General features: G+C 52.3%; 3 protein-coding genes across 10 annotated transcripts; 2 read left to right on the top strand and 1 right to left on the bottom strand.

Annotated features, from left to right (window-relative positions):
- The first annotated feature begins 1,026 nt into the window (after positions 1-1,026).
- Becn1 (beclin 1) lies at positions 1,027-11,214 on the top strand. Of its 3 annotated transcripts, none has more exons than XM_004859306.3 (12): positions 1,027-1,183; positions 1,380-1,508; positions 4,259-4,326; positions 5,068-5,126; positions 5,592-5,682; positions 5,761-5,897; positions 6,003-6,197; positions 6,940-7,086; positions 8,189-8,338; positions 8,914-8,974; positions 9,511-9,653; positions 10,340-11,214. In XM_004859306.3, the coding sequence occupies exons 2-12, from the start codon at positions 1,382-1,384 to the stop codon at positions 10,506-10,508; spliced, it is 1,347 nt and encodes a 448-aa protein (XP_004859363.1). In that variant the 5' UTR covers positions 1,027-1,183; positions 1,380-1,381; the 3' UTR covers positions 10,509-11,214. The 3 variants fall into 3 exon arrangements, with proteins under 3 accessions (XP_004859363.1, XP_012933146.1, XP_021095895.1); XM_013077692.3 differs by having other exon boundaries at positions 9,491-9,653; XM_021240236.2 differs by having other exon boundaries at positions 1,055-1,294.
- Positions 9,653-19,441, bottom strand: Cntd1 (cyclin N-terminal domain containing 1). 6 transcript variants are annotated; one of them, XM_021240248.2, is made up of 7 exons: positions 19,312-19,441; positions 15,112-15,271; positions 14,786-14,960; positions 13,864-14,026; positions 13,260-13,404; positions 12,530-12,626; positions 9,653-10,008 (listed from the first exon to the last, which is right to left on the bottom strand). In XM_021240248.2, the coding sequence occupies exons 3-7, from the start codon at positions 14,954-14,956 to the stop codon at positions 9,655-9,657; spliced, it is 930 nt and encodes a 309-aa protein (XP_021095907.1). In that variant the 5' UTR covers positions 14,957-14,960; positions 15,112-15,271; positions 19,312-19,441; the 3' UTR covers positions 9,653-9,654. The 6 variants fall into 6 exon arrangements, with proteins under 6 accessions (XP_021095907.1, XP_021095906.1, XP_021095905.2 ...); XM_021240247.2 differs by having other exon boundaries at positions 15,196-15,271; XM_021240246.2 differs by having other exon boundaries at positions 15,196-15,271; positions 19,160-19,337.
- Coa3 (cytochrome c oxidase assembly factor 3) lies at positions 19,217-20,731 on the top strand. Its single transcript, XM_004859308.4, has 2 exons — positions 19,217-19,848; positions 20,284-20,731. The coding sequence occupies exons 1-2, from the start codon at positions 19,635-19,637 to the stop codon at positions 20,388-20,390; spliced, it is 321 nt and encodes a 106-aa protein (XP_004859365.2). The 5' UTR covers positions 19,217-19,634; the 3' UTR covers positions 20,391-20,731.
- The last annotated feature ends 364 nt before the right edge of the window (positions 20,732-21,095 follow it).

Raw genomic sequence — 21,095 nt, 5'->3', positions numbered from 1 at the left:
CTACATTTCCCCGTATCCCTCTTGTGAACTCTATTCCATGGACCCATCTATTCCTGCACTGGCACAAAAATGCTTTAGTTTTCTTTTCTTTTTCTGGTGCCGGGAATTGAACTCAGGACATTGCTTGCCAGGCAGGCACAACACCATTGAGCTACATTCCCAGCTCTTTTTCTTTCTTTCTTTTTGCTGCTGGCCACTGAGCCCAGGGCTTCATATCCCCTACCACTAAGCGCACACACCCTAAATGTTTTAGTTTTATAACTTTACAATACGTTCAGTAACTGAAAGCGCTTGACCTTTTCTAATTAGTAACTGAAATTTAAAGTTATAAAAACACACTAAAGCTCACCTCCCTGACACCTCCATGTGTCTGCCACTCTCTGAGGCGCTTAAAAGACAGCCTGGCTTTCCTAAGGAGAAATTTTAAAAACTAAAATTGGCCGGGTGCAGCAGCTTACACCTGTGATCCCAGCACACTGGGAGGCTGAGGCAGGAGGATCGCAAATTCAAGCCCGGTTTGGGCAATTTAGTGACTTCCTGAGACCCTGTCTCAAAAGAAAAGAAAAAAAATAGCCGGGCGTGGGGGCTCACACCTGTCATCCCAGCACTCCGGAGGCTGAGACAGGAGGATAGGTGCAAGTTCAAGGCCAGCTTGGGCTACTAGTGAGTTCAAGGCTAGCCTGAAGTACATAGCGAGACCTTGTCTCAAATATTTTTTTAAAAAGAAATTTTTTAAATTTTTAAAAAATAATAATAAAAAGGGCTGGGGATGCAGCTCAGTGTGAAAGCCTTGGGTTAAATCCCCAGTACTGGAAAAACAAAAAGCAAGCCAAATCAAAACAAGTAAAACCACTGGACACTGAAGGCAAAATACAAGCGGCTCTGCTCAGGATTGACACACCCCTAGGACGCGCAGCGGCTGCGGGAACACAGGGAACCCGCCTTCTCCGCCCCCCCCGCCCCCAGCTTTCCGAATTCAGCCTCCCCCTTGGACCCCAGCTTCCCCGCCCACTCCGTTCCCTTCCGGGCAACGCCCGGTGTTGACGTCACATCCGGTCCTGACCGGAACTCCCCGCGGCTCCCGGAAGCGCTGTAGCTTGGGCGATGGCTGACCTGGACTCCTCGTTCCGGGGTGGACCCGAGGCCGCGGCGCCCCCACGATAGAACGGACCTGGGTCCCGAGGTGAAAAGCATCGGGCTGAACTGCGCCACAGAAGGGACCCTTGGACCCCCGGCCCCTCCCCAGCCCTCCCCTGACCTCTTCATTGCCTTGGCGAGGCTGCCCAGGAGCCTGGTGCGTCGGTCTCCGCAGGCATGGCAGGTGGTGGCCCCGGCCCTGGGGGGGGGGCCCTGACGTTGCCTCCTCTTCTCCGCTGCAGGGATGGAAGGGTCCAAGGCGTCCAGCAGCACCATGCAGGTGAGCTTCGTGTGCCAGCGCTGCAGCCAGCCCCTGAAACTGGACACCAGCTTCAAGATCCTGGACCGTGTCACCATCCAGGAGCTCACAGGTCAGCGACACCCGTGGAAGGGGGTGGTCAGGACGTGGCCTGGTCACCTCCCTGGGCCCCTGTGGCTCAGCGGGAACCGGAAGGAGTTCTGACAGGGTTGCTGTCTGGAGCAGCCGCCTGGGAGAAAGGCATGTGTGATAATGAGCGGGATTGGTGAGGACTCGCACACCAAGTGCGTGACATGTACTTACTTCGTTTGGTCCCCACAACATCCCCTGTGGAGAGGAACCATCATTGGGTCATTGCACAGGACGGAATCCAGGCTCAGGCGGGCCCAGTGACTTCCCAGTGATCCAGCAGCTGGTTAGTGGAGGAGTCATCTCAGAAGCCCAACAATTGAGATGAAGTCACAGACAGACAGACGCGACGGAATGGGCAGTGGGAATAAGTTGTTGGGCCTGGAGTCAGCCTGCTTCGGTTTACACCCTGGCTGATGCACCGAATGACCTTTTTGCAGCTACTTCATCTTTTTAAGCCTTGGCTTCTTTCTTGAAAATCTAAAACTACCTCTTAAGACAGTTGTAAGGATTGTTCTTTTTTGTTTGTTTTGTTGAGACAGGGTCTCAGTTTGTAGTACAGGCTGGCCTTGAACTGACTGTAGCCCAGACTTGCCTGGAACCCTTGGTGATCCTCCTGCCTCAGCCCCCTAAATGCTGGGATTATAGGTGTGTACCACCATGCCTGGCAGTTGTAAGGATTAAATATCACAAAGCATATGAAACTTGTTATTACCTGATTTTTCTGATTGGAATGAAGTCTTTATATAGATTTTTAACTTTTGTTATGGGAAATTTCAAATATACAATCAGGAAGACAGCATAATAACTTCTGCTGTATCCATCACCAGCTTCAACAATTAGCCACTTTCTCCCATTCGTTTTTTTTTTGTCAGGCCGAGTGCCACTGAGCTACATCCCCGGCCCCTCCCACTCTTTCATTATTTACACCTCTCACCTTCCATCCCCCTTTTTTCCACTGAGGTACATCTCTAGTGCTTTTTATTTTTTTATTTTTGTTTATTTTGGGGGGGACCAGGGATCAAACTTGGGACCTTGCCCCTTCGAGGCAGGCACCGGAACCACTGAGCTAAATCCCAGACTCTGCTTTTTAAATTTTTGAGACAATGTTTCACTAAATTGCCCAGAGTAGGCTCAGAATTGGAATCCTCCTGCCTCAGCCTCCCAGAGTGCTGGGATCCTTTTTGGTTGTTTTGGGCACAAACTCACTGTGTAACCTAGACTGGTCTTTTAACTCTTGATCCTCCTGACTGCTGGAATTACAGGTGTGTGCCACTACACCTGGTATCTCTTCTTAATTACTATGGTTTTCATTCTTTTTTCTTTAAGTTGTTGCATCTGTGGGGAATGATGTGATGTTTCAGTACACATACATGCTGTGCAGTGTTCAAATCAAGCTGGGCACTTTTTCTGGTGAGAACAATGAAAATCTCTCCTTGCTGTGCTGAGACACACACAGCATGTCATTGTTAGTGTCAGTCACTGTGCTGCTCAGTGGAACAGAATGGCTTTTCCTCTGACCAGAGCTGGTACCTGTCCACCCGCACTCCCACTCTGGCCTGGTCACACCACTGTACTCAACAGCCTTTGTGAGACTGACTCTCAGAGGAGTGAGCTCAGCTCAGCAGTGTTTGTCTTCCTCACCTGGCTGATTTCACCAGCGTACTGTCCCCTAGTCCCACCCACATGTCAGAAATAACAACATTTTTCATCTTTTTTTCTTCTTAAATAGGATTTCATTGTGTAGGTATTGGCTGTGCATGTTTTACAAATGGGTACACTTACATAATCCTGATCATTACAGAGTAGAAAGGTTTTTTATCCCCTAAAAGTTCTTACATGTTTCTTTCTAAGTATTCTAAGGGAAAGGTGATGTTTCATTTGTGATGGGAAATTTCAAAGTCGCCCTTACCTGTGTGTGTTTTTAGCCATTACCAGGTTAACATCCATTGCCAACACATTTCATTACGTTTCCTCTCGGCTCTGTCCATTCATCCATTCCCCCCCACCCTGAACTGTTTTGAAACAAATCCCTGACAGATACAGACTGTAAATATTTATATTATCTTTGAAAGCTAAGGACTCTTTTGAAAATAACCATGATCTCCACTATTAATACCTTTAAATTTAAACTTATAACATTTTCTGCTGGCCGCAGTGGTATATGCCTTTAATCCTAAAACTCTGGAAGGCCGAGGCAGGAGGATTAAAAGTTCAAGACCAGCTTGGGCAACTTTGTAAACTCGGCAACTTTCTGCCCAACTTTAGAAAACTGTCTGAAAATAGAAGGGTGGAGATGATCAGTGGTAGAGGACTTGTCTGGCATGTGTGAGACCTGGGTTCAATCTACAGTACTACAGAAAATAAAACAAAAAACTTGAACGTTTCCTTAACCTGGTTTAACAGGGAGAAAGGAAAAGACAATAGTTTCTTCTTTGTGTAAATGTTACTTTAAAAAAAAAAAAAGACTAGGAGTGGTAATGAGGATATTTCAGATTTTTTTCCTATACTTCAATAAGTCCTCCTGTTTCTTGCCAAGCATGGTGGTGCACGCCTGTAATCCCAGCACTTGGGAGGCTGAGACAGGAGGATCACTGTGAGTTCAAGGCCAGCCTGCACTACAAAGTGAGACTGTGTCTCAAAAGAAAGAAAAGAAAGAAAGAAAGAAAGAAAGAGAAAGAAAGGAAGGGAGAAAACAGACTGTTTCTCACTCAGTATTTTCCTTGCTCCTAGCTCCATTACTTACCACAGCCCAGGCTAAACCAGGAGAGACCCAGGAAGAAGAGGCTAACTCGGGGGAGGTAATAAAAGTGCCCTCCCCAGTTCCCTCACGTAGTTAATATGCTGAGTGGCACTGATGTGCAGACAGGAACGCAGGCTTAGGTACATGTCACTACCTTGGGAGGGGACCACAGGAAGTGGGTGTGATGGGAAGCCAAGGGGCGTGGCTGAGCCTGGAACACCTGTGGGTGCCGAGCAGGGGTCAACACCCTGTGGGGTGGCGCTGAGTACACATGTGACACTTGTCCCACCCAGGTGACAGTGAAGTGGCTGAGGATTTCTGCAGGTGTCTAGAGAAAACACTGGTGAAGGGCCACAGGGCCTGGCAGATGCAGTCAGTAGATACCATAAGCTTTCACTCACGTATAAATTCCGCCACAGTGTTGAGACTATGCCTTGCCTATGTTGCTGTGGCAAACCTCACTGCAGTCCCATCTGCCCTTCCTTCTCCCTGCACAGTGATTAGGACATTCTCTCCCCTACCCGTGGCTGGCACGTGTTGCAAAATGCAAATTTAATCATAAATTGAGTAAACATAGTTAGGAAGTTCTGTTCCCCACCAAAACATATCAAACAGGACTTGTGGCTTGTCTGTACCAAGGAGCCTTTCTTCACTGCCTAGAAAATCCCGTTTCCTCCATCTCTGTGGTTCCCCAGGGCTGTGGGATGAGTGGAGGGAAGAGCCAGGCAGCGGTGAGGCTGCCAGAGAGCAGGCGCCACCTCCATGCCTTGGAGCTCTAACGCTCTGCTCTCTTTCTCAGGAGCCATTTGTGGAAACCCGCCAGGACGGCATCTCCCGCCGGTTCATCCCCCCAGCCAGGTGCCCGCTCCTCTTCGGCTCCCCATTCCCTGCCAAAGGCCAGTAGGGTTCAGCCCAGAAGCCGAGGCTTGAGCCAGGTGGTGTAGACGAGTCATCACCCGCAGGCTGGCTCCCTGCTTTGCACAGTGGCGCGGATGGGAGCGCTGATGGGGAGCTGAGGGGTGTTGAGCGAGGTTGGCGGTTAATGAGATGGGCTCTGAGCAGTTTCAGGGTACCAGGTGCGTTCCGCTGTCTGAGCCCCTACTTCCCGTGCCACGGGGACAGCTGGCAGCAAGGAGTGGTCTTCCCTGGCGCTCCTCCCTCCCTACTGTAGACACCGCGCTTTCCCTCCTCAGTCCGCCCAGCCCTCGCGCTGAGTGCCCTGTGGAGGGTGGGGGACAGACAGTGGGGCCTTTCCTGGGAGAGGCACCCGTGGGAGGCGGGCAGGCTGAGCCCTCACGCAGCCGTGGGCTGGGGTGTCTGCAGGATGCTGTCCACAGAGAGCGCCAACAGCTTCACACTCCTTGGGGAGGCATCTGACGGCGGCACCATGGAGAACCTCAGCCGCAGGCTGAAGGCAAGTGGGCCTGGTCCGGAGCCAGCAGCAGGGCCCACAGGTGTGGGTGCCCCGGCCCTGACCATCCCACGCTTCCAGGTCACTGGGGACCTTTTTGACATCATGTCGGGCCAGACAGATGTGGACCACCCACTGTGTGAGGAGTGCACAGATACTCTCCTGGACCAGCTGGACACGCAGCTCAATGTCACCGAGAACGAGTGTCAGAACTACAAGTGAGCGCTTTGGGGCGGGGCCTCCCCACGGGGGTGCACGGAGCCCTACCTGGGGTCCCCTGGTGAGTGTACCCGCTCCGTCCCTGTCCCTGTCCATCCCGCCAGGCGCTGTTTGGAGATCCTGGAGCAAATGAATGAGGACGACAGCGAGCAGCTGCAGCGGGAGCTGAGGGAGCTCGCCCTGGAGGAGGAGCGGCTAATCCAGGAGCTGGAGGAGGTGGAAAAGAACCGACAGGTGGTGGCCGAGAACCTGGAGACGGTGCAGGCCGAGGCTGAGCGGCTGGACCAGGAGGAAGCCCAGTGAGTGCTTCCTGCCCTCCACTTCAGGCGAGGGTGGCTCCGACTGTGTGCATGTGTGTGTGTAAGCAGTAGGCAGCTGTGCCAGGCAGCGTGTGCTCTGGGTCCTGCGTGTTGTTTCCAGACCTTTTTCCTGGGGGCTCATGGGGGTCTGGGATGAAAAGTCAGTGTGATCCCATGAAAAAGGGGTGCTGGTTAAAGAGAGGCCGCTGACCTGGGCTGCAGTCTTGGCTCCACCCAGAGGGAATGGCTCACTGGAGCCCACATTTGTTCCAGCAGGGCTCGATGCCAGGATGCTCTCGGCCTGAGAGAGCCCTGTCTTGGGGGAGATGCTGTCCCCATGGAAGGAGAGGGGATGGAGCGGGTTTTTCACCCAGTGGTGTGATGAGCTGCACTGGTGATGGTGCCTGAAGGAGGCCAGCACTGAGGAGCGAGGGTAGAGGGAGGACGCGGCTGGTTTGTGGAAGAAGCCACTCCGCTCACTTCTGAAAAAGAGCAGTAGTGCAAGAGGTTTTCTGTTCTAGTTCAGAAGAGTCCTTTTCTCCTGCACCTTTTTTCCATCTGGGCAGCTGGAACTTGAGACATTCTTGTGCCTCCCAAGCACCACAGCTAAGGCAGACAGGTGCTCTGACCAGGGTCTGTGTGGACAGGAAGTGCTGCACCCAGAGGTAGCTGTGGTCAGAGAGTGAATGAGTGTGAGAAACTGGCCCCAAACTCACAGCCTGCACTGGCTGGGCTGTCCCAGGTACCAGCGGGAATACAGCGAATTCAAACGGCAACAGCTGGAGCTGGATGATGAGCTGAAGAGTGTAGAGAACCAGATGCGCTATGCACAGATGCAGCTGGACAAGCTGAAGAAGACCAACGTCTTCAATGCCACCTTCCACATCTGGTAACGGGCAAAGGGAGGCGTGGTGTCCCCAGGGACACTGCAGACCCGGACCCTAGCTGCTGACCTGAACTAGGTGCCCACCTCCCCCAAAAGTGGGATAGCAGGTCACCTTCCCCCCCGCCATGTGCCTGCTGTTGCTTGTGACGGGGTAGGCACAGTCAGCTGGAACCGCAGGGCCACAGTGAGCCTGTGCTCACTTATTCCACGTCCTCCCCCTTGCAAGAGTGACCGTGGCATGTCTGCGGTGTGGCAGGCACTGTGCCCGGCACCAGGAGGTCCACAAGCACCCACACAGCCGCCTTCCAGCTCCTTCCTCTGTGGTGAAAGGCGGCTAGACAGCAGGCAGGTGTGATGCAGAGTGGCAGTGGCAAATCCCAGTGCCGTGGGGACACTGGCCCAGGGGAGAGGCGGTGGAAACTCCCTGGCAGAGGCCGACACTGAGGTTGAGTGGTAAGGTTACCATCTACAGAGGAGTCCAGCTGCAGAGAACATCTAGTGCAAGAAACAGGAATGGGGGCCGCAGATGTAGCTCAGTGGCACTGCACCTGCCTCTCAAGCTCAAGGTCCTGAGTTCGATCCCCAGTACCAAAAAAAAAAAAAGAAAAACAGGAAGGGGGTGCAGTGAAGTCAGAGCTGGAAGGCGTCTGCTGTGACTGAAGATGCAGTGTGGAGGGGTGGCAGATGTGACAGTAGAGAGTGACCAGCTCCTCAAGGAGCTCGCAGGGCTTGGGATGGGGCTTGGACTTGATTCAGAAGGCAGAGCGAGCAGTAGAAGTGTTCAAGGCAGGGAAGCGACAGTTCCATTTTACTTGTGTTCGATAGCTTTACCTGCAGTGAGAGAATGGCTGGGGAAGGAAGTTAGGACTCGCTGCTGGGAAGCAAAGCAGGAAAAGAGGAGTCCCATTGAGTGGAGAGACATGGACAGTCTGAGCCTGCAGGTTGTGAGGGGTGGGAGCTGGGTGAGGACACCCTGGTTTCTGCTTTGACACTGAGCAGCAGGGAGGGGCCTCTGGTTTCGGGCATGGCTGGGGCCTGGGCACATGACCTGCACCCAAGGAGGGTGTCGGGAACCCACGTCCCCACCCTCCGCACTCCTCCGTAGGCACAGCGGGCAGTTTGGCACCATCAACAACTTCAGGCTGGGGCGCCTGCCCAGCGTCCCTGTGGAGTGGAATGAGATCAACGCCGCATGGGGCCAGACAGTGCTGCTGCTGCACGCCCTGGCCAATAAGATGGGTCTGAAGTTTCAGAGGTAAGGGACACGGCCTCCGAGAGGCATGTGCGGCTCGGCGCAGCTCCTCCTCCATGGAGGTCTTTGTGGGTGGTGGCCCCTTTCTGTCCTTCCGTCACGGGGTTCTTCCCACTGATGGGGTGACCACTGAGCTGCATGACGGGAGCAGTGGTCCCGGCCTTACAAAACCTCAGCGTTCCTCAAGAGAGCTTTAGTTGTTATTTTTTAAATCTGACCCCAAACATACTAGTCCATGAAAGGCCCCCAGACGTCTATATAATAAATGTAACTTTTTTATGAAGTCTTTTTTGCTTATTTATTTGTTTGTTTTCTGAGACAAGTCTTACTATATGGTCCAGGCTGGCCTTGAACTCACGAAGCCTGGGCTAGCCTCAGATTTGAGATCCTCTTGCCACATCATCCCAAGCCCTGGGATCACCACACTCAGCCTCAAAGTCTTTTAACCATGAATGCTATGGGGAGGTGGGAAAGAAGGCCGGGAATAATGCAGGAAGTCCTTGGCTAGGAAGCAGATTGAAAAGCCAGTAACTGCTTGAGGAAGGGCCATGCACTCAGCTCTCTTCATCTCACTTTAGGTATCGACTTGTTCCCTATGGAAACCATTCATACCTGGAGTCCCTGGCAGACAAATCCAAGGTACTCAGGGAGGCCTCATCTTCCCTAGATGACAGAATTCTTATTCCTCCTAACAAAATGATTTTGTTTTGGGCCTGAGAGTGTAGCTCAGCAGGGAATGCTTGCCTGGCATACACAAAACCTTGGGTTCCATCCCTGGCACTGAAAAAAAATTAAAAAGTGTTTACCTTTGATACTGGCATCAGCCAGTTTCCTTCTCGGACTGAACTGCCCATAAAGGGCCAGTGCCTTGCGCGGGCATAGCTCTGAGGGGCTGATAGAGGAGTCGGGCTTTCCAGCCGTTGAGAAGGGTGGGGCCGAGCAGAGACCACGTGGGCCTGCCTGAGGAGGGACTATGCAAGGTGGGATTGGTGCTTCCCCCTGCCAGGAGACAGCGCTGAGGTGTTGGATTTGCCTGAGGTTATTGCCATCGTGGGACAGAGGTTGTGTCCCTCAGCACAGTTACTTCTGGTGGACACGGAGCACGGCTGGAGCAGCCAATAGGACTGGGAACAGCCCCCGCTCACCTGACCACAGTCATTCTCTCACTTGAACAGGAGCTGCCTTTGTACTGTTCTGGGGGGCTGCGGTTTTTCTGGGACAACAAATTCGACCATGCCATGGTGGCTTTCCTGGACTGTGTGCAGCAGTTCAAAGAGGAGGTGGAGAAGGGCGAGACGCGGTTTTGCCTTCCGTACAGGTCAGTAACCCCCACCCCGAGGGAACTCACAGTGGGACCAGGCTGAGTGGCACGGAAAGGACACAAGAAGGCGGGCAAAGCTGTGCCCATGGTGGGAGGCAGACCCAGAGCAGACTTTCACGATGCCAGGCCGGCAGGCAAAGGCCGACCCAGCACTGCAGGCAGGCAGGGTGCCGCTGCTGGGTTCTGGAGTGGTAGGTGGTTCTGGGATTTTCTTGGTGTGAAGCTCAAGCCTGCTGTCCAGTTTCAGGAAGGTTTTCCCCTGCAGCCTCTGGAAATGTACAGGAATGTTTCTCCGGAGCCCAGGTGGGTGGAAACTAGCCCAAGACAGGAAGGTTGAGCTGGCCCCGTCACCCTGAAACAGAGACTTCTCTCCCGTGAGCTCTGAGATGCCTAGGAACACAGTGACGAGGGCTGTGACCCTCCCTCACCCCTGCAGGCTTCTCAGCTGTTTGGGTGTGTGTCCTGTCCCTGCACTCCGCAGTGACAAGGAGGCTCTTGTGACGGCCTTCCTGATGTTGGACTTTCAAGCAAATCCAAAACACACTGAGGTTCCCTGCCAGGAGCTCTGTTAGATAAGATGACATGAGCCAAGCTGTCTCATGATCCGTCCCCACCCTGCCCTCTGGCCACGCTGCCTTGGCTCGGGCTCAGTTACAGTGCTTGCGCTTCTGTGCCACCTGCAGGATGGACGTGGAGAAAGGCAAGATCGAGGACACCGGCGGCAGCGGGGGCTCCTACTCCATCAAAACTCAGTTCAACTCCGAGGAGCAGTGGACAAAAGCGCTCAAGTTCATGCTGACCAATCTGAAGTGGGGTCTTGCCTGGGTTTCCTCGCAATTTTATAACAAATGACTTCTTTCCTTAGGGGATATTTGCCTGAAAGGCTTCAAGGGTTCATTTTTTGGTTTTTGGGGTCTTTTTTTGGTATTGGGGATCAAACTCGGGACCTTGCACTTGCAAGGGAGGCGACAGCAGCACTGAGCTAAATCCCCGGCCCTAAGTTTTGTTTTGTTTGCCAAAAAAAAAGTTTTAAATTTGGGTGATAGTAAACAGCACGTGTTTACAATACCAAAAGAGACAAAATCCACAAAAGTGGCTTTATTTTAAGCTGTGGTGTGACAGCTGGCACTCTAGCCACCAGCCCTGGCCTAGTTTTGACTCATCCCCATGCCTTCCTTTCCTTCTCTCCCTGAAAAACAACTAATTTAATTTTCCTTTTTTTTCACTGAGTTGAATTGAAGTTGATGTATTTTCACTGGATTTTATCTGTGTCAACTTCTTGCACTTAAAGTATGGAATAGAAACTGGTCTCCATTGAGACACTGAGATGTGAGGCGCACATTGGATGACACGGGAAATGACGTCTCCTCTCTGCCCAGCCACCATGTGATTCGATCGCGTGATGCCATCCCAGGAGCCTGATGCTGAACCCTCTCCTCCCTGGGTTCCTTAGTGAACCCTGCGCTGCCCTGTAGTGTGGCAAGGATGGAGTCTGGTCTGTTTGGGACGTTCCAAAGAGGTTGCATTATTGTAATAAAAGATTTGCTACAGTGTGGTAGCCGGAGGTCCACTGTTTACTTTGCATTCTGGGTGAAATGAGTTCAAGGGCAAGTGTGTTGGCAATTCTGGTGAAACACAAAGATGGTTTGGTTTTCGTTTTTGAAAAGCTCGTGAGGGGCCGGGGTTTAGCTCAATGGCACCGCGCCTGCCTCCCAAGCGCAAGGTCCTGAGTTTGATCCCCAGTACTGAAAAAAAAAAAAAAAAACGGGAAAAAAATCCAACATCCTAGTGGAAACATATTTTTGCAGAGGAAGCATATTGTGTGGCTCTCAGTGACAACAGAGACACTACATCAAGGGAAACAGGCGACCTCTGTGACCGTCCAGGTCACCAGTCTCCTGGGGACCCTGGTTGATTCTTATCTCTGGGTTTGATGTTCCCTATCCATGAAATTAAGGGAAAGCCAGGAATAGCCTGTTGGACAGAAATGCACCAATATCTTGGGTCTAGCTTGGCCCACCTCTGACACTCTTAGTCTGATGTGACAAAGGACACACTTGTCCCCCTCAGCTCCTCCCTTAGCGCCGAACAAGGCCGAAACCTGGCAACCATGCAGTGCCCCAGAGGCTGCCCTTGCCAGCCTGAGCGTGAGCATCAGAGAGGGAGGCCGCTGGCATCAGTGGCTTCTGCCTGCCTAGATGGCAGTGGCAGCCCTCGTTCCCAGGCCTCCTGCCCGGGAGGAACAGGCTGCTGCCCTGGGGTGCTGGCTCCCACGCCGTGGGTCAGGACCACGTAAGAGAACTCGGCTATGCTCCCTGAGGCAATGCCAGTGATGTTCTGCAGATGTCCCAAGACCTGCAGATCAGAACGGCTTTCTGTTATACAGTGGCCTCGGCGTGTCTTAGTGCACATGCACACACACTGCTTGGGATGTTCTCTCCAGCCAGATGTGAACTTCATTTCCCTCAAAGCTCAGGGGAGATGAGCTCAGACCCCGTGCTCACCAGTGGCCACACCACTCAGGGTACCTTTGCCCAAGGTGTTGGCAGGAGATGCGCTCCGCACCTCCCCTCCGCTGGAGACACTTTTGGGAAGTGCGAGGCAGGTATTGGGCCTTGACATCTCTTTTGGGAGGTTACACTCACTAAATCTTCACACAGCAGTGGGTCATAATCATAAATAGAACCAAACGCAGTCAACACAGGCTCTCATTTCTTACGAGGAAAGCTGGAAAACATGTTTCAGCCCTGCCAGTTTCTCATCCCCACCCTGTTGTGCCATCCCAGCCTGGGCTTGGCACAGTGGCTCTCAGTGGGCTGATGGGGAAACACTTTCCTGCAGTGGGCTCTGCCCGGCCTCTCCACAGTGCCTACCTGGCTCCAGCATTCGTGGTTCTGGATGAAAGCACTTGCCGCAATGACCCCTGCTGCCAGCAGCATGAAGTCTTCCTCCACTGAACTAAACTTCTCCCTGAGTGATTAAAGCCATATTCATTTCAGAGCTGGAAGGGAACATGATCTTCCAAGTTCTAGGGTCCTGGAACCTCAACTGGGACTTGTCCATGTTGGATTTTCGGACTGGAAGGGGTCAGGTGCTGGCTACCTGACCTGCCCCCCCTTGCTTGCCACTCAGCTGGCACTGAACACGAGCCTCCTGGCCGAGTGCTGCCTATCTAACTCCCTATCAAATGCAACGGTGAGGCTTTTGACAGCTTGACTTTACAGTAATCAAACACTTTTGTCCAACTTCCAACACGGTGACTGGCTTTTTCTCCAAGTGACTATAAAAGCAGTCCAGTAGGGCCGGGGATTTAGCTCAGTGGTTTCACCGCCTGCTGCACAAGCTTAAGTGCGAGGACCAGAGTTCGATCCCCGGTACCAAAAAAAAAAAAAAAAAAAAAAAAGCAGTCCAGTAATTTCAAGTTATAAACAGCTAGAAAGGAAAAACTAGGAAGTATGTTAACTACTTGAAGTAATTTAAAGGTAAAAATAAAAGCCTTCAGAGCCTTCCTGACTGGATACAGCAAGCGGAAGCTGATGAGATCAGGCCGGTCCCACCGATGTGCTTGCTCTGCCCTGCTGCCCTCCCAGAGGAGCCCCGTACCCTTGCAGCTGGCTGGGCGTGGTGTTCCCCACGGCAGCCCTCAGCAGGCTCTTGTACACAGGTTCGTGCAGGAGGTAGACCAGGTCGAGCAGGGTCAGGCAGGTGGCGTGCAGCTGTGTGGCTGGGACCACACAGCCGTTGTACCCTAGATAGAACGGGGACACAGTGGGGCACTGAGTCCTTTTTCCAGCCATCAGCACGGGTGTGATGCAGGGCTGTTCCACTACTGACATGCTTCCTGGCTGCTAACTTCTGAGGGAAGTCAGCTTTAAAGGACAAAAGAACAGTAAAGAAGCCTGCATCTGTAGCATATGTACCATGCCAGTGTCCTTGTTCTTCTTATCTTATTCCTGTCCTGAAAATCTACTCTGACCCCGAAATAAGAAAAGTGCCATAGGGCCCACGTGGAAACCAGCCGCTGAGCTGCTGAGCCATTGAGCTGTTTAATCCCTAACAGTGCGGGAGGGGACACCTCGGTCACCAGGGCACCTCAGCCTTCTACTCTGCCTCCCTGGCAGGTTCTGCCTGCTGTTCCCAAAGCCCTGGGCACGTCTTGCTGCCTTCTATGAAAGTTTCCAGCCATGTTCCTGACCCCATAAGGTACCTAGAACTTCCAGGAGCACCTCGACATACTCCAGGGGAGTGGGGAGGTTTATCTGGAAGTCCAGGGACTTCAAGATGTCCAGCTCTGAGTCCAGCAGTTCCTCTCTAGTGTAAGGGAGCCCCAGGCCCTGGAGGAAGTGCAAGGCTGTGACACTGCTGATGACCTGAGCAAAGGAAGACGGGGGGGGGGGGGGACACAGGTCGCGCCCTCAGCGCCAGGTCCCACATGCTCTGCTCTGCGTGAGCAGTGTGACCTACAGTCTCCAAGCTTGCCGCCCCTCCTCTCTCAGCTTCCTGTCCCTGGTCTCACTTCCTCCCTCCCCTCCTCTCCCTGCCTCCTTAACTGTCCTGTCTTTTCCTAGGCTCCACCAGACCATCTGCTTTCTCTGAGCACACGGCTGCTGTGGGCCGTTCCCAGCCCCCTGGCCCAACCCTTTCCCATTTGATAATGAATTCCTCCCCTGCATCGATATTTTCAGTCCTGCAGTCCTGGTGCCCAGTGGTGCAGTCCTGTACCAGTGCCGCATCTGGCCATAGCGGAAACTCCCCGAATACTGGCTGCATGAACGACGCAGCTACATTTAGCCTTTTCTCCCTGTAATGTCTGTCTTTAATGCTGATAGGCAGGCTGGCAATTTGGGCACCTTATGTAAACAGTCCTTGAGACCAAGGGAAGGAGAGGTGGCTTTGTGGATGGTGGCATCTGTCCAGCAGTTACACTCTGGGAACAGGACTTGGGGCTATTTAATTACTGCCTCTGTGTGACTGTGTGTGCTTAGGGGGTGCGCTCGAGAGCATAATCGCTCTCTGGAATTTCCACCTGAGCGATGTCACCTGGCCGAGGCATGGGCTTCCCACAGCCACCTCCCACGAGCTGGTTTCTTGCTAACACTTGGGTGCCCACGAGCAGCCCCGCTGCTTACTTTGTAGTGGAGAGACAGCTTGCTGGCCAGCTGGACACACGACACCAGGCGGAGGACAAACTTGCTGCAGAGCCGCTCCTTCCGAACCCTCCAGTCTGGAGCCTCTGTCCACTTGCTGTCCCCCAGCTGGACCGAGGCCTGCACACAGATGTCCTCCGCCTGCTTGACCATAAACCTGCAAGGAAGGGAGGGGCCGTGAACCACCCACACCTGCAAATAAAGGGAGCCAGTGCTTCCAATTGCTGGGCTTTATCTTCCCTCTCCCGGGTATCAGATGCTGTCTAAGACATTTATATCTGCAAATAAAGGGGGGTGAGATGCCAAACCTTGTGGGAGGACAACCAGTCCTCTCTGGTTGATTCAGTGTGTTAGCCTCTTGCCACTCGAAAGGCCTCTGCTCAGGGCTTTACCTTTCTAGGATTTCTACAGCCTGGTAGCACACGGATTTCTCCAGACACCATTGTTCAGACAGGAGAAAAACGAACTCTGCCAAAACAGGAAAGAAGAGGCTAATTCACAAGGTGCAACCCACACCACTCTGTGAGCTCTTGGCGTTGGATAAAAGCCCTGATGGGGCTGGGAGAGAAGGGTCAGGAGGTAAGAAAGATGAGCCTGGAAGATCAGAGTTGAGCTCAGTTGTGTTTACGGCCATCGGCCAGCAGAGGCAGGCACATGGCCTCCCTAGGTGACCAGAGCCTGCCTGCGGGGTGTGCTGATGAAAGGCTTGGCCAGTCACACACAAACACACCAGGTGGCCTAGAAGGCTCTGCCACACAGTAGGAACCCGGCTTCAAGGCAGGCTCGGGGACTCTGCTTTCGGCGAGGTGTTGGCAGGGCCCGGCAGGCGCCTCCTGCAGTTTCAGGTCCTTATGACCCTGTTTGTTTAGTTGCCACCCTCAGGAGCACGCCCAGCTCGTTACAAATCCTTGGGCCCACAACTGGATGCCACCTCTCCACCACCAGTAGGCTGGGTACCCTGGGGTGGCCGGGCCTCTCCCCCGGGGCAAGTTGATTCCTGAGAGTGGGCTATTCTGAAGAAACAGCCCCTGAATCAGGATGGGCCCAACAGAAGGGGAAGGGAACCCTGGGGAGGTGGGAAGGGCAGGATACTTTGGCATAGTTTCTGCCCGCCTGTTTCTCTTTGAAAGGACAGTCCCAGATAGAATTCTACTTAGCTTGCAGTACGGGAGGGTGGAAACGGGGCAGATGTCAGCTCTCTACAAAGAGAGCGCCTGAAGAGCTGAGAGCTTTTATCACTGACCAGCAAAGAGTCACAGGTTGAGTGGCCTTGTCTGAAATGCTTGGGCACAAGTGTTTCAAATTTGGCCGGGGTGGGGGCCATTCTTCAGATTTTAATATTTGCATTTCACCAGGCATGGTAGCACATGCCTATAATCCCAGGACTCGGGAGACTGAGTCAGTAGGATCACCATGAGTTAGAGACCAGCCTGGACTGCATGGTGAGCTCAAGGCCAGCCTGAACTACATACCAAGACCTGTCTCAAAAAAAAAAAAGAAAAGGGGCCAGGGATTTAGCTCAGTGGTGCTGCTGCCTGCCTGGAAAGTGCAGGGTCCCGAGTTCGATCCCCAGTACCAAAAAAAAAAAAAAAAAAAAAAAAGAATATTTGCATTTCTAATCTGAAATCTGAAATGGTCCAAAATCCAACATTATGTCGACATTCAAAGAATTTAGAGTTTTGGGTTAGAGATGCTCAGATTTATACACATATAGTCAGATTACCATGTTTTCAGGTGAAATTTGACTTTCTTAGAAGAAAAGCTATTTTTAAAAAGTCAAGGGCCGGGGATTTAACTCAGTGGTTCCAGCACCTGCCTCATAAGCACAAGGTCCCGAGTTTGATCCCGGGTACTAAAAAAAAAAAGTCAAGCTAGCAGCTGGGCATGGTGGTGCATGCCTGTCATCCCAGCACTCTGGAAGGCTGAGGCAGGAATATTGCAAGTTTGAGCCCAGCTTGGTTACTTAGCGACTTAGCAAGACTCATTCAAATAAACAAATAGGGCCAGGAATGTAGCTCAGTGTGAAGACCCCAGATTTAATCCTCAGTACTGAAAACAGAAAAAAAAATTCAACCTGGCAGAAGACAGTTTAACAATCTACCTGACACACATCACACAAATACATGCACAGAACCTTGTCCAACACAGACCACAGCCTTGCTGGTATCATCCCACCCAGGAGAGAATTCATCCAAGCAGCTCAGCAATGTGTCCTAGGACACATAATTGTGTGTAACTACCAATCCTTTTATTGCTGGACTCTAGGCTTACTTTTGTGTTCTCTCTTTTTTCCAGCTGTTTGATTTTGTTTTGGTTTTCATCTGAATTATCTGGGGAGTCTTTTTATTTTCCAAGAAAACAGAGTTTGAGCTGGGGGACTAATAGGTGGTAATTACACCTCTCCCATTCTACTGGTGCCACCTTGCCTCCCAAACATACTTGGATCTACTACTGAACACAATACGACGTCCTCCACCTTCTAGAACGAGGGCTCCATCTCCCTCCCTCCTATTGTTTTAAATTTTCTTGATTTCAATTTTCTTGGGGGGTGGTACCAGGGATTGAACTTGGGACTTTGCGCTTGCGCAGCAGGCAGTGGAACCACTGAGCTAAATTCCTGCCCCCTACACTTTTTTTTTATATTTGCTACATCTAGATTTGAACTCACTCTGTAGCCCAGGCTGGCCTTGAACTCACAGTGATCCTCCTGCCTCAGCCTCTCAATGCTGGGTTTATAGGTGTGCACCATCGTGCCTGGCTTGCTGTCAATTTTCTTGAAAGCCTGGGTGGCTTCCACTTCCTCATCTATTCCATAATTTTCCGTCATATGCATTCCACCCTTCGCAGACTGCTACATGACCCTCAAAGGTCACCAATGTGCAGAGCTGTCCTCACTCCATTGGGCTTTCCTGCAGCAGTGACACTGCTGGAACCTCCCTGTCAGCTTCCAAGTGTCCTTGGTACTACTTCTACCTTGCTGTCCACTCATCTCACTGTCCTCTCCAGTCTCCTTCCCACTCCGACTCAGTGTACACAAAACGCTCCCCAAGGAACTGTCCTTGGCTTGCTTCTCTTCTTTTTTCTCTCTAGGAGCTTTTTTTTTTTTTTTTGGTACCAGGGATTGAACTTGGGACCTTGTGCTTGCAAGGCAGGCAGGGGAATCACTTGAGCTAAATCCCTTGCTCTCTAGGAGCTCTTTTTCTGCCACAGTTGCAACAATATCATTATGAAGATAACTCAAACTCTTATTTCTAGTTCTGCTGACTTTTTAAACAACCTGCTAGAAATATTCCTCTAGATATCCTTCAAGGGCCTGAACCAAGTCCGAAACCAAAGCAATTGTCTTCACAAACGGAAGTGACATTTCCTCTTTATTTTTGTAGTGTGTGTGTCACCTTGGTTTTTAGGGTTTTTTGTTTTGTTTCGGTACTGGGGATTGAACTCGGGTCCTTGCACTTGTGAGGCAGGTGACGGAACCACTGAGCTAAGTCCCCACCCCCGGTTTTTAGGTTTTTGATTTGTTTTGGTAGTACCAGGGATTGAACCCAGGGCCTCATTCATGCTAGGCAAGTTTTCTAGCACTGAGCTACAGGCCTTTTTATTTAGTTTTCGAACAGGATTGTGGTAAGTTGCCCAGGCTGGATTTGAACTTGTGATTCTCTTGCCTCAAGCTCCGCTTGCCTCAGGCTGGGGTCAAAGGCAGGCACGACCACGCCAGCTGCTTCTCTTATGGCATCATCATGCCCCGTCTAACCCTTGCACGCTCATCTTTTCCCTCCTGGGAACAGAACAGAACCCTCGATTCTCCCTCTTAATGTGATTTTAGTGCATCCTCCAGTCATCAATCACTGCCCACGAAACGTGTTCCTTCTCTCCTGCGTCACTTAGGTAACAGTCCTAGTCTCTACCATTTGGTGTTTATCCTATTAGCACCCAGAGATTGCACTGGATCTCTATTTCATCTTTCTATTCCACAAAACGTAGATAAGAACATATGTTAAAGAACCAAGGGGGCGGGGATGAAGCTCACTGGTGACCCGCCTGCCTCCAAAGGGCAAGGTTCTGAGTTCGATCCCGGTACGGAAAAAAAAAAAAAAAGAACCAAGGGTAGGTGCTGGTGGCACACGCCTGTCATCCCAGCCCTTGGGAGGCTGAGGCAGGACGAATGCCTCGAGTTTGAGGCCAGCCTGAGCTACACAACAAGACCTTGTCAAAAAAAACTAAATTTAGGGCCGGGGATTTAGCACAGTGGTTAAATTTAAATTTAAAAATACTACCCAAAACAAAAAGCACTAAAAGTGGAAGATAGAAACACATCTCTCCGGGTGACCCCAGCCCCTCGCCCGGACGGCACACCCACGAAGCGCGGCTCCCGGAAGCGGAAGTGGCCCTGCTGGCCCGCGGCCTCGCGGACGGGCTGCTCGTTCCGCCGGGCCAGGTGCAGCAGCGCATCCTCGATGGTCTCGGTGGCCACTGCTCCGAACTGGACGTCACCCAGGGAGGCCGACCTGGGCCTCGCAGCACTGTCCATGTTCAGCAGCCGTCTGGGGACTTCCCAGCCTCTTGCCGCGTCTCAGTCTTCCCCTCACTTCTGAGGGAAACCGATATCCTCCGCGGCGGCGTCGAGCTCCCTCGGCTTTTCCCGCTCTAACGGTCGCCGACCCCTTAGCCAATGAGAAGGCTCGGCCCCTTCCCGTTGTCCCGCCCCCCAATCTAAGAGCGGCGATTCTACGGGAAAGCGCATGTGGACTACAACTCCCAAAGTCCCTCGCGGCGGCCAAGGCCTACTATTCCCAGAGAGCCCCGCGACTGCGCCGGGTAGAGCGGCAACATGGCGGCATCGGGTGCTGGTGACACTCGGGACGCCAAGGATGGAAAGGCCCCATTCGCTCAGCGTATTGACCCAACCCAGGAGAAACTGACTCCCTCGCAGCTGCAGTCCATAAGGCAGGTGCAGCTCGCCCAGTGGCAGAAGACGCTGCCACAGCGGCGGACCCGGAACATCGTGATCGGCCTGGGCATCGGGGCCCTGGTGTTGGGCATTTGTATCCATCCTGTCTGTACCGCATACGAGGTCGAGGGCTGGGAAACGGAAGCGCATAGAGAGTTGAGCCAAACGTCTAGTGTTTGGGTAGAATGGGGTTAATGCCTAACTCTTTGCTGTTTTCTTCTTCGAGGCTTTGCTTTGTAGTCCAGACTGGGCCAGGGTCAAGGTCTGTAGCCATGGATGATCTCAGGCTCGAGATCCCCCGTCTCAGCATCTCGAGTGCTGGGATACAGGCCTTTGCCACCACGCCTGACCTAAACTTTGTTATTCCTAAACTGTTCTTCTCGTATGATGTAGTAATAACGGAGTTGAGGTCCTGGTTCAAAAAGAGCAGAGGGAGGAACTCTGGAATCATTGATTTGGGAGACTTAACAAGCGTGGTAGGGAAGGGTAATGTTCATTTCCGAGTGCTTTCCTGAGCCCGCCTCCTCAGATGGTTACACCATCTACTCGATATCCCAGGAGCGTTTCCTTGATGAGCTGGAAGAGGAGGCCAAGGCTGCCCGAGCCCGAGCTCTTGAAAGAGCATCAGGACCCTGAACTTGGACATTGACTGTCTTCAACCTGCCAGAGCCATGTGGAGCCCTTCACATGCCATCACCCTGTGGGAACTGATGCCTTCGCACAGTATCACTGGCCTACGTACTAACTTTGGACCACAGTTGGGCCCAAGAAGCAAGAGACTGAATCTGGCTACTTAGTGTGACATTAGTCATTTCCCGCGCACTGTGCACAGTGATCTAGCCCTTGTTTGTGATTTACCCCTTCACCTCCCAGGGGCCCAATTGTGATGGGGGTGGGCATGGCAGCTCCCTGCAGTGTTGGAGGCTAAACTGGAAAAGATTGAATCAGTTAAGAACAATAAACTTGAGTCATCTGCCCTGGAGCCAAGCTCCCTGGGTGGGGTGCTGGAAAGCTCCACTGCTGTAGCCACAGTGGTGGCACTGCCCCTGGGAGCTGTAAATGTTTAACTAGAATTATTTTCCATGCATGAGATCTTTCCACCTGATTTAAGGAGAGATCACTGGGCTGTTTGAAACTGAACCAGGTCTTAGGGAAAGGAAGGTCACTCCTCTGTCCTCTACCCTCAAGAACACTCTTTCCCTAACCCTACTGCTTTTCCCACCCCTAGTTCAGTAGGTGAAGGAGGATGAGAGACAAGTGGCCTGTGTATTTTTTACTTCCACGGTGCCCATCTACACAGGACGAGTGGGGCTGCAGGGGATCTTTGCTTCGCCCGGTAGA

The sequence above is a fragment of the Heterocephalus glaber genome, unplaced genomic scaffold (genome assembly GCF_053883595.1).
Source record: "Heterocephalus glaber isolate CG9 unplaced genomic scaffold, H.glaber_assembly_v1.0 deba00001773, whole genome shotgun sequence".
Taxonomy (NCBI): Eukaryota; Metazoa; Chordata; class Mammalia; order Rodentia; family Bathyergidae; genus Heterocephalus; species Heterocephalus glaber.
Note: the sequence above shows the minus strand (reverse complement) of the source record. Positions and strands in the feature narration are given on the sequence as shown.